At 42.0% G+C, this 13,234-nt stretch overlaps 1 protein-coding gene across 2 annotated transcripts in view; it reads right to left on the reverse strand.

Moving 5' to 3' along the window:
• Positions 1-2,209: 2,209 nt before the first annotated feature.
• tspan9a (tetraspanin 9a) overlaps positions 2,210-13,234 on the reverse strand; it is a 276,224-nt gene continuing 265,199 nt past the window's right edge. For both annotated transcript variants that reach the window (XM_021601788.2, XM_021601781.2), the window contains 2 exons: positions 11,599-11,682; positions 2,210-8,416 (listed from right to left, as the gene is read on the reverse strand). In XM_021601788.2, the coding sequence (XP_021457463.1) occupies positions 8,345-8,416; positions 11,599-11,682 (156 nt within the window). In that variant the 3' untranslated portion in view covers positions 2,210-8,344. The remainder of the gene's footprint in view (positions 8,417-11,598; positions 11,683-13,234) is intronic.

Consider the following 13,234-nt stretch of genomic DNA (forward strand, 5'->3'; position numbering starts at 1 on the left):
GAGACTTAGCCAGAAAGACCCACAGCTATAAGAGCTGCCAAACGTGCTTCTACAAAGTATTGACTCGTGTGTGAATACTTATGTTAATGAGATATTTCTGTATTAATAAATGTACAAACATTTCTAAAAACATTTTTTCACTGAGTGACCTTACAGATAATTGTATGTGTGGGGTACAGAGATGAGCTAGTCGTTCAAAAATCATGTTAAACACCATTATTAAACACACTTATGTGACTTGTTAACCTCTCTGAACCACCCATCCCAGATCCGGTGTAATTGTCATCAGCAACGCTGAATAGCATAGCGCCACAGTCAAATAATATTACTAGAAAATATTCATATTCATGAAATCACAAGTGCAATATTGCAAAACACAGCTTAGCCTTTTGTTAATCCACCTGTCGTCTCAGATTTTGAAATTATGCGTTACAGTGAAAGCAATACAAGCATTTGTGTAAGTTTATCGATCGCTCGACAAAACAATAAGTACACTTAGCATCAGGTAACTTGGTCACGAAAATCAGAAAAGCAATCAAATTAATTGTTTACCTTTGATGATCTTCAGATGTTTTCACTCACGAGACTCCCAGTTAGACAACAAATGTTCCATAAAGATATTTTTTATATCCAAATACCTTCGTTAGTTTGGTGTGTTATGCCCAGGAATCCACCGGAAAGAGCGGTCACGACTACTTAGACAAACATTCCAAATTATATCCATAATGTCCACAGAAAAATGTCAAACGTTTTTTTTAATCAATCCCCAGGGTGTTTTTCAAATATCTATTCGACAATATATCAACCGGGACAGTTGGCTTTTCACTAGGACCGGGAGTAACAATGGCCACCTTTCTCTTTAGTTTAAATGTATTTGGCTAAGGTGTTCCGACTTCAACTGTATCTCAGATTGGCCAATAAAAAGAAAAGATTAAGATGGGCAAACGAACACAGACACTGGACAGAAGAACTCTGCCTAGAAGGCCAACATCCCGGAGTTGCCTCTTCACTGTTGATGTTGATACTGGTGTTTTGCGGGTACTCTTTAATGAAGCTGCCAGACTTGGGAGGCATCTGTTTCTCAAACTAGACACTCTAATGTACAGTCGTGGCCAAAAGTTTTGAGAATGACACAAATATGAATTTTCACAAAGTTTGCTGCTGTGTGACAAGATAGGGTTGGTATACAGAAAATAGCCCTATTTGGTAAAAGACCAAGTCCATATTATGGAAAAAACAGCTCATATAAGCAAAGAGACATGAAGGTCAGAACTTTGAAAGTTTCTTCAAGTGCAGTCTCAAAAACCATCAAGCGCTATGATGAAACTAAACTGGCTCTCATGAGGACGCCACCGGTTGCAGAGGATAAGTTCATTAGAGTTACCAGCCTCAGAAATCGGCAATTAACTGCACCTCAGATTGAACCTTACAGAGTCAAGTAACAGATATCTCAACATGAACTGTTCAGAGGAGACTGTGTGAATCAGGCCTTTGTGGTTGAATGCTGCAAAGAAACCACTACTAAAGGACACCAATAATAAGAAAAGACTTGCTTTGGCCAAGAAAACGAGCAATTGACATTAGACCGGTGGAAATCTGACCTTTGGTCTGATGAGTCCAAATCTGAGATTTTTTGGTTCAAACCACCTTGTCTTTGTGAGACGCAGAGTGGGTGAACGGATGATCTCCAAATGTGTAGTTCCCACCGTGAAGCATGGAGGTGTGATGGTGTGAGGGTTTTTTGCTGGTGACACTGTCTGTGATTTATTTAGAATTCAAGGTACACTTAACCAGCATGGCTACCACAGCATTCTGCAGCGATACGCCATCCCATCTGGTTTGCTCTTAGTGGAACGATCATTTGTTTTTCAACGGGAAAATAACCCAAAACACACCTCCAGGCTGTGTAAAGGACTATTTGACCAAGAAGGAGAGTGATGGAGTGCTGCATCAGATGACCTGGCCTCCACAATCACCCAACCTCAACCCAATTGAGATGGTTTGGGATGAGTTGGACCGCAGAGTGAAGGAAAAGCAGCCAACAAGTGCTCAGCATATGTGGGAACTCCTTCTAGGTGGTTGGAAAAGCATTCCCGGTGACTAACTCATGAAGCTCATGAAGAGAATGCAAAGCTGAGTAAGTGTGTCCAAACTTCTGACTGGTACTGTGTAAGTATGTTTTTTAAATTGTTTATTTTTTTTATTTTGAAGAAATCAAATAATGTATTTTGGAAAATCAAACAGAATATCCCCAATCACCACTAATCACTTTATTTCAGTACATATTACTAATACAAAATGGTCTGTACAAAGGCTAAAATAGGTATTTTTTTTGCATAGAAGGATCAGTGAGATTAAAGAAAGCCAGAATGGAATGGCACAGTAAACTCTACTCACTACCAAACAGGAAGGAGAGAAGGAGAACAGATAGGCTAAGGCCTAGATTCAATCTGTAGCGATAATGATCCGTGCTCTCCCGAGATTAAAATGTTAAGGTCATTTCCTATTGAGCCGACATATGCTGCGTTTACTGTGACGTGGGAGCATTGCCTTTAGATTTGAACCGCGCTGTAGTGTGGATCTTCAGTGCTATGGATTGAATCTACGCCTAACTCAGGGGGTAAAGCTCAGTAGAAAAATACTCTTGTGCTCACATCAAACAGTAAAAATACTAGATAAAATTGCCAATTTTATAGGACACATCTGTAGAAACCAACTCAAAGAAAATCAAAGCCATAGATATAGTGAGATACAGTATATAGAGATATCTATATATGGCTCAGACTTATTATACTGCTCAATTTATACACGCTTCCCCCATTCACCAATACACATGTAAATATTGGACTATACATTGTGCCTTCCTGTATTATACTTATGCTAAAATGTTTATTCTATTCTGCTGTAATTTATTTTATGTTCATATTCATATATTTTATTATTTCTTATTGTTGAGAAGGAACCTGCAAGTAAGCATTTCACTGGACAATGTATACCAAGCGCATCCCGTACATACCACTAATACAACTTAAAACCTGACCACTGTCATTTGAGTTTCTATTGTGATTAGTTCATCACACTGTATGCAGTAGCTGCCCCTTAGGTTTCATTATCTTTAAATGAGCACACATTTTAAGGGAAGATGCTGTTCACGGTTTCCCCTGATGTAGCCTAACTTCTGACAGCTCACTCACTGATTCGCTCCGTTCAATATACCAAAATATTATACATGATTCCGAATCAAACCGTACTTTTAAAAACTATACTTAACGGTGCCAAGACAAAAGCAACACAATAACGTCAGTCTTCAAACATGAAAGGCAAATGAGCGTACAGGGTATAGTGGGATTTTGCGACACACTTTCCTTTATTTAAAAAATATTAGGATTTAAAGAATGAAATGTAGTGCACCACCTAATATAGATATTCAGAGTTCTTTTACATGTTGCAACAAAAAAAAATTCCACAGGACAAGGCTGACATGGAGCAGATAACACTGCGGTTTGCCATGACACTACATCAAACACACCATTCAAGAGCTTACATTTCAGAACAGCTCAGATAGTCAGCTTTAGTGGTGAGGGATTAGTGATGAGATTATAAAATATGTCAAAGGTGGTAGAAATGAGCTGCTTCCATAGCAGACAAAACCCCCAATAACCATTCTTCCCTTTCCATCTCCAGTCTGTGGCAGTGTTTCCATGTGAAGAGAGGGGAAAAAAAATACTTAATGCTCATTCCAAATCCACGAATGAAATGTATCCTATTTCTCACTACAAGCTGCAATACTGTAAATTAAACTAGCAATACAGTACTAACCCCCCCCCCCCCCCCTCCAAAAAACACATTTACATTTTCTTTTACAATGCTCCTGAATTAAAAAGTACAAATGCAAACAATCTATCAAACAAATAAAAGATGAACAACATGAATTAATGGGTAGGAAATTAGTTACCGCCCGTACAGCTAAGAAAATGACTTCCAAAAATAAACAGTCCAGAGAGAGCGTGGATGTTCATATCATCTTCTGTCAATATCAGAAGTTGCCAATGGGCATTAGGTTAATGGGGTCCTTCCTATTGCAGATGTGCAACAAGAACAGTTGATCAGTTGATCAGTTACTCCCAGGACTAGAATAACAGTAATGCAGTAAGAACAATTCCATAGGGCAGAGTTGGGCCGGCATTTACAAGAAGGGTACAGGCATGGTTAAAGACATACCGCAGATAATAGAATAGCACATCCTAATGTACACAAAATGGATGACATTTGTAAGGTCATTTCAGATTGAGCCGACATATGTGAATGCGGGAATATTGACATTAAATTTAAATCGACCTAAAACTCGGATTTTCTGCAATACTTTTACGATGCGGTTTGGATCCAGCTCTCCGTATAGAGAAAACAAAACAGCAAACATGCAGTATGTATTGATCCTCCTACTCAGACGGCATGTTCCTCCCTCAAAACAGGACTGGAATAAATGCCTGCGGCGAAGTCAAGACAGGAAGGTGGTTTAGTTGCACCCTAAAAAGGAATAACGTTACGTTCCTGTTTGTCTTCAATTCCCCCGTCTAACTATCTGTCTATAATCCCAAGGATATAATCCTAATGTTCTCCAGATGACTGACAGTGAGCTTCTGACACAACAAAGCCAAGTAGAACACAGTAAAAGAGCAGATCGTATGAAAACAAGAGACAAAAAACAGCTCCTGTACAACGACACAACATCATAAAACACTAGTGTTAAAGTGATAGACTTCTTCTCCTCTATGAACATGAACGAACAACATATGTTTGATAAAACACTGAAAAACCACTTGACGGTGGGAGAATGCGGGAAGCAAAGACTTGAATGGATTCCTTTCCGAAGAACAGAAAAATGTCAAACGGTAGAAAACCGACATTTCAGAGATGGCAGTTACACATGACAGTTACACGTTACGTCAATGACAACGGGGAAAACTGTTTGGGATTTTTGAAATGATTCTTGAACGAAGTCTGACATATGGACTGTGTGAAGCCGGTTTTGTATCAGGATTTTATCATGTATATCTATCTTCATGATGGAGTGGCTATTCTGCATTTCATTCAACATCTAACCCTTCCACCCCAAATCACTTCACACAATGTCGCAATGTCAGACTTTCACAATACAATAATGATCACAGATCTGATCAGCTGAGATGAACGTGCTCTTTAGTCTATGATTATCAGATGCAGTATTACTTCTGGGAGCAAGCAAAGTGGCAGAGGGTACACGGATGTAGGTACACAGGGTACAAACCTGTTCTTACGTGACCAACGACAATTGTCACATCTCTACAAATGTCGACCCTGGCATGTACCTCGCGGCATTTGCTGGAGCGATAAATTGTGCCGAATGTTTGTGGATGCATCCAGGCAGAGGATTTGAAGCGCTCATGCCAGTGCTTTACATCAGCAGCTGTCATGTTTTTCCTGTGGTTGTAAAACATGGATTATGATGGGGCATCCAGTGAATCAGAGACAGAAAGGTCAACAACAACTGTCTGAGCCTGTGACACAGCCATGCACAAAACCCACATCTGCTGCCATCTACCACTATGTAGAGTATTGTACATCCCAATATGTTCAAATTAAGATTTAATGAATGACCTTAGATGGTCCTGAAGATGATCCTTAATGCAGACAGAGTGTGAAGGCCGCAGTGTCTCCGAGTTCGCTGCGTTTGGCAAAATGTCCTTTCCCTCCTGCCGCCTCCTCGATCCTTCACACGACATCTGCATGTAGCAGCAATGTCAGAGTTCTTACACCTCTTATCCCAAGCAGCATCCTAGCCTCTAACCCTCCTGCAATTGTAGGATGAGATTTTAGAACTGAGACACTTCTGGTCCCGATTATCTAACTTCTAACCAAATTCCCCAAAGTACAGTAAACATCCAGTCAGTTCAGCCAACCTCCCCTCCTTCATGTTAACGATAAGTCAATGAATTGATTACTACAAGCAGAAGGTTGCAAGTGAATGCTTATTTAAGTTCCCTCTACTTCTGCATGTTGACATGTTAAAGGAAAACGGGGCCATGTTCATTAGGGCATGCAAAGGAAAATGTTTATGCTACAAAAATGACCGTTTCTTATCCAGGTAGTCCTAAACTGTTTCAGTCCATTTTGTTCCAGTGCCTAATGAACATGATCATGTTGGTAAAGCCCTCCCAAGCAGCTTAGAGTGTAGTTATCTACGTACCCTGAAACCTACCCTTGTTCTTGTACTAAACAGGTCTCCTGCTGTTGAACCGCACATAAGCCACCGTTATAGCACTAGTAAAACGACTTGTCCTACAGGGCGCGTTGCCATATCCGAACCACAGCCTCGCCTTTTGATCAGACTCCCTCCCTTCCACCCACTCTGTGACTGACTGACGCAGGGAAGGCGCTTTGAAAACTACAGCAGCAGAATCCAGACTACAGGTGTAGACACATCATCACTTAGTCTAGCAGGAATGTCAGTGAAAATGTGTACTGTGAAGAGCTTGTCTCGCCCCCCTGCCGTTCCGACATGTAAAAAGTAAGAGAGAGAGCGAAAGGATGAGATGGAGAAAGAGAGGGAATAAAAACTAAAGAGTTCAGGCATTCCTGGAGAGCTACCATTCGGTAGGTTTTTGCTCCAACCCTAATCTAGTGCAGATGATTCTAATAATTAGCTGGTTGATAAACTGAATCAGGTCAGTTACAACTGGGGTTGGAGCGAAAACCTACAGGAGGGTAACTCTCCAGGAACAGGGTTGGAGAGCCCTGCACTCTTAACTTGATTCCTCTGAAGTGTAATTCTTTCCATCACAGGAAACACCTCTACGAATCCAGGGCACCACCCACTTAGGGCTCATGGCATTACAACCTTGACCTACGACCCACCCCAACCCCTGACCATCCACAGCAAGGATGGGCAACTCCAGTCCTCAGGGGCCTGGTTGGTGACACACGTTTTCCCCAGCCACTGCTAACACCAGACTCCAATAATCAACTGATCATGGGTCCTGTGCTACCTGCTCAGACATTACGTGCCAATGGTTGCGTGCCACTTCATTGACTAAGTCATAGACTGAACGATTGCTTTACCATATGATGTGTTTAGCTGATAAGTAAAATACCTATCCAGGCATTGTAAGATCTGGCATGCGTCAGCAACGCCTGGGCAGAGGAACACGCCCATAGTCTTCAGTTTAGATTCATGCAATTTGTCTAATCAGGTGTGTTAGCTATAGGGCTAGGAGAAGAGTGTCACACCAGTTCGCCCCCCTAGGACTGGAGTTGCCCATCCCTGATCCACAGCAACTCATCACATCTCATCACAGGTGGCCGTAATGTCTGGAATATATTAAATAGCATGGCATCGAAAACATCAAACACATAGTTTCCATTCGTCTGATACCATTCCATTCACTCCATTCCATCCATTATTATGAGCCGTCCTCCCCTCAGCAGCCTCCTGTGCATCTCATCCATTCCACACCTCTGACAACAGATAACACAGGGCTCTCCAACCCTGTTTCTGGAGGGTTACCCTCCTGTAGGTTTTTTTTCCAACCCCATTTGTAACTAAGCTGATTCAATTTATAAACCAGCCAATTATACAAATCAGGTGCACTAGATGATGGTTGGAGTGACAACCTACAGGATGGTAGCTCTCCAGGAACAGGGTTGGAGTGACAACCTACAGAATGGTAGCTCTCCAGGAACAGGGTTGGAGTGAAAACCTACAGAATGGTAGCTCTCCAGGAACAGGGTCTTGACTAAGCATATCAAACACTCCATTTCATAAGAGCATAAAGGACACATTTAGAAGAAACAAATCATACTGTATTGGGGGGAAAAAATGTCTGACAAAAGGGTTCCGGGGAGTAGAAAACTAGCATAGCATGTCGGAGCCTTTCATCATTTACAAGGGAAAGAGGAAGTTAACATGAACAATCAACACGACAAAATCCATGAAAACCTGGAGACTACAATCTAATCTTTCTTTTCACCGCTTTCTTCGCCTTGCAGGGGGGATGTGAGCATTAGTAAAGCTTCCCGCAAAACTATTAGTCCAAGCGCCCAAAACATTTATATTTACTTCTGAAAAGGAGAGAGACGACATAAGACATCTTCCAGTCCCATTTATCTTTGGCAAATGAATGGTGGAGTGGACAGAGAAGAGGACAAGGGTGACACAGCTGCAGTCTGTACAGGGTTTCTGGGAAGAGTGGGGAGTGGGAGGCTTTGTGATACAGGAGGTATGGGGAGGGGGGGGGGGGGGGCATCCAGAGTCTATCCCATCAGGCAGTACATGGGGCTCCTTTCCCTGTGTGCTGTCTGTCCCACGCTAAGCGTCATACTTCTTCCCTGTTCTGTGGATTTGGTGGAACAGTGTCATGGAGAACGCCATTCCCAGGAGCTGCAGAGAAGGAGAGGGAGAAAAATGAATTTGGTCTTTGAAGTCTCTATAAACATGTTTTATCATTACTGTATCAAAGTCAGAGGACACAGTGAATGGTACAGTGCAGCCAGTTCTGAGTGATGTGAGCAAACTCCTGTGTTATGTACTCTGCTACACTAGGTGAAATACATTCACTGTTAGTGCTTCTGGGCTTGTGTTGAGTTTATGACACTGAAGAAAAATCCTCCAGCAGAGTTTGAAAACAACCCACATTTTCCTATTTCCAAACCATGGATAGAGATTGGCTACCACCTCTCTCTCTCAGGCCGTCTTGAAACATCAAATATAACAACATGCCTCTGTATGTCACTGATGAAATACCGTGAGATAAGTGAGCACATTGTGTCAATGAGGTAAATTATGAAAAAAAGTTTATTCTTTGAAGTTTTCCATTAAGGAATAGCCTGTGATACGTAGGACTACTTTCACATCAAAGTCGGGAGGCTAATCCTAAAGCCATTATCTGAAGCAGTCAGGACTGGAGTGAGTAAAACTCTTTATTACAGAACATAACTGGGTTCAAATACTATTTGAAATCTTTCAAAAACAACGTTAGCCTGCCCAGAGTGCCAAATGGGCGGGGTTTGTGTTTTTTTTGACTATTCTATTGGTTCCATTGTGCCAGGAAAGCTCAGTCAAGCCCAGATAAATTATTATAAATTATTTCAAGTAGTATTTGAACCCAGGTCAGTTACACATGCAGACCACACTTACTGTAGCCAGAAGTTAGCTCGCTAGCTACCGTAGGAAGTATTTTGCTACTGTGATTAGCATTAGCTTCTGGGAAGCTGCTGCTGACTTTCCCTTTCGTTCCAGACAAACTTGGGTCCATATGCTTAGGGATACCTTCTTAAACTCCTGCCAGTCCCACCTAATATCTAACACAGTGTGGTGAAAAAAGCTAACAGTTATTATACCAGGCTCTTGAGCAATGCCAAGCACACATCACAGATCAAACTCCAACCCCAACCCTGTCACACACAGACACACACCTGTAGGGCAGAGGCTTTGGATAGGATAGGGGGCAGCATTTGGAATTTTGGATGAAAAGCATGCCTAGATTCAACTGCCTGCTACTCATCCCCAGAATATAAGATGTGCATAGTATTAGTAGATTTGGATAGAAAACACTCTGAAGTTTCCAAAACTGTTTGAAACATGTCTGTGAGTATAACAGAACTTATGTAGCAGGCGAAACCCTGAGGACAAACCATTCCGATTTGTTTTTTGAGGTCACTCTCTTTTCAATGGGTTTTCTAAGGGACTTGCTTGCAGTTCCTACCGCTTCCGCTGGATGTCACCAGTCTTTAGAAATTGGTTGAGGTTATTCCTTTGTGTAATGAAGAAGTACGGCCATCTTGAACGAGGGTCACTTCATGTGTACTGTTTGATAGAGGCGCATGACCAGAAAGCATGCGTCAGTTTGTTTTCTTCCTGTATTGAACACAGATCACCCCGTCTTCAATTTTATCAATTATTTACTTTAAAAAAGACCTAAAGTTGTATTACAAAAGTAGTTTGAAATGTTTTGGCAAACTTTACAGGTAACTTTTGAGATATTTTGTAGTCGCGTTGCGCAAGTTGGAACCGGTGTTTTTCTGGATCAAACGCGCCAAATAAATGGACATTTTTGATATATGTGCACGGGATTAATCGAAGAAAAGGACCATTTGATGTTTATGGGACATATTGGAGTGCCAACAGAAGAAGCTTGTCAAAGGTAAGGCATGATTTATATTTGTATTTCTGCGTTTTGTGTCGCACCTGCAGGGTTGAAATATGTTTTCTCTCTTTTGGTTATGGAGGTGCAATCCTCAGATAATAGCCTTTTTGAAACCTGACATGTTGGCTGGATTCACAACACGTGTAGCTTTAATTTGGTGTCTTACATGTGTGATTTCATGAAAGTTAGATTTTTATAGGAATTTATTTGAATTTGGCGCTCTGCATTTTCTCTGGCTTTTGGCCAAGTGGAACGCTACCGTCCCACATATCCCAGAGAGGTTTTTAACTCATGCGGACTCTCCCCAGCTTTCTCCAGCTTACTCTACAGAGCAAAGTAGAGGTCTGAAGCAAAGTCTATCTATGGTTCTAGGTTCCATATTTTGTAATTAAGCAGATAGGATAATAGTGTGAATACAGAAAAGACAGGAGTTTGAGTCAAAGGGCAGTAGGCAGAGGGCCGGATTCAAACCCATGCCGGCACAGGGATACACGTCTCTGCAGACTGCCTTTTAATGAGTCCCATTTCTGCTACTCTCTCAGTAATGGGCTGGGGAATGTTAGGTGGTGGGGTCAGGCCAAAGGTCAAAGGAAAAGTAAACTATGTACAGTATATTGTCCTTCTGCTGCTGCAGGCTCAGCCTTCTATATATCCTCATTATATCTCATTCTCTCTTTCTCTACTTCTCTCCTGCTCTCTTTCTATCCCTCTCTCAAAAACACCCTATGCAACAGGCGTGTTTGGGATTTGATCATGTGTGTGAGCAGAGAGAGTGCAGACCGGTACAGTCTAAAATCATGGTGACAACTCTACTTCTATACGTTAAAGAGCTTGGGCTTTCCTGCCTCTGACACAGAGTAGGTAGGGAAGAGCAGAGAGGCAGCTGGAGTTAGACAGGTAGGCAAGACAGGAAGCGTAGACAAGGAGGCAGACAGGTTGGGAAGACAGGTACTTTAGGGTAGTCAGAGAGACATACCACGAGAAAAGATAGTCAGACAGGTACTTTAGGGTAGTCAGAGAGACATACCACGAGAAAAGATAATCAGACAGGTACTTTATGGTAGACAAAGAGTCAGACAGAAAGGACAGACAGGAGGAACATAGGGATGCAGCATGCTGAGATCTCTTTATCAGGTCTTATATCACTTCCTGGTGTCTGGCTCCAGCATTGGGCACAGAGCCAAGGTGCTTTGATTTCCTCAGACAGGACCAGGGAACACCAGACACCATCTTCGATATTTCAGTACGGCAGAATGTGTAGATACTACTACGCCCACTGAGCATGGAGTTTATTACTGGCCTGTCTCTCACAGGGAGAGGGAGTGTATGGCTGTGAAGTTACTCACACACACACACACACACACACACACACACACACACACACACACACGCTTCATGGAGAGAGCTTGCTGCTTACCTGCACTACCAAGATGCACATGCCAATGGTTCCCATGAGATGCTTATTGTCATCGAGCCACTCCTCCACCTTCTCATAGCAGCCCTAGGGGACAGAGGGACAACAATAGAAGTGTGAGCGGACACTAGCACTTGACAGAGAGAGAGAGAGAGAGAGAGCGAGAGAGAGAGAAGAAAGATAGAATGTGATGGAGGAAATATGGAAGAATAGTAAGAGTCACTCGATGGAGATAAATAACGTTCTGTCAAAAACAGCAATTGGAAAACACTTTGGATCGTTCAATTTTGAATATGGCAAGACATTTAATATTTCGGACGCACAAGGTTGTTGGGGAGGAAAGATAGTAAAATCACTGAAGTGGCCCTTCTGTAGCTATCATCTCTGGTTCATGTATATTGTTAGATGTTATCAATCACAGGTTCATTCACAGGTCACTACTACTTGAAAAAGTTTGGCATGGGCCCTCAAATCCTCAAAATGTTCTACAGCTGTACCATTGAGAGCATATTGACTGGCTGCATCGCTGCCTGGTATGGCAATAGCACCGCCATCGATCGCGTGGCACTACAGGGGGTGGTGCGGACAGCTTACTACATCACTGGGGCTGAGCTCCCTGCCATTCAGGACATCTGAATCAGGCGGTGTGGAATGAAGGCCCGGAAAATCGTTTAAGCCATAGACTCTACTAAATGTAAAACTATATAAAACTAAACATATTCACGTCACCAAATTATTGATTAAAACACACTGTTTTGCAATTAAGATCTACAGTAGCCTTAACAGCACTCTGTAGGGTAACACCATGGTGTAGCCAGAGGACAGTTAGCTTCCGTCCTCCTCTGGGTACATTGACTTCAATACAAAATCTAGGATGTTCGTGGTTCTCAAACCCTTCCATAGATTTGCATAGCAATTAGCAGAACTTCCAGAGGACATCCTCCAACGTATCAAAGTTCTTGCAGCTTGAACTGACATGTTGTCCACCCAATCAAAGGATCAATACAAGGGATAAATATACCTGAATTTGTCCAATAGAAACTCTCGTTGCAACTGTTGGACTAATGATTACACCCTAGATCATCTAGATGCAGGCAAGGGTGTGCAAGGCAGTGTTGAATGTGCCAATGTCTGTCAACTTGGTTACTCAAATTTCTCTCGACCTGTGCACCTAGCATACGTTGTAAACTTGCATTCATAAGCTAGGTTGTAGCAACCTAATGATGAGACAACTCTGTAATGACATTCTCTATTCAAATGAAATGTATTCTTATTATGATGTATTATTATAATTATGACATTGTGGCTGTGTTAACTAGTGACAACCATGTGGCGGGGAAGTTAGTGACAGTTTCAGCTGTTGCAATAGATGGGTTGGCTGACAATGTCACGAAAACAATGTGCGTGCTTCCATGGGGCAGAAGTCAGCTTTTGAGGTGTTTTGACTGATTTGCTATCAGATAATAGCTTCTCATGCTTTCGCCGAAAAGCATTTTAAAAATCTGACTTGTTGGCTAGATTCACAACGAGTGTAGCTTTAATTCAATACCCTGCATGTGTGTTTTAATGAACGTTTGAGTTTTAACGAGTACATTTAGCATTTAGCGTAGCACATTTGCATTTCCAGGTGTCTAGATGA

Source organism: Oncorhynchus mykiss, chromosome 1 (genome assembly GCF_013265735.2).
Source record: "Oncorhynchus mykiss isolate Arlee chromosome 1, USDA_OmykA_1.1, whole genome shotgun sequence".
In the NCBI taxonomy this organism is placed as follows: domain Eukaryota; kingdom Metazoa; phylum Chordata; class Actinopteri; order Salmoniformes; family Salmonidae; genus Oncorhynchus; species Oncorhynchus mykiss.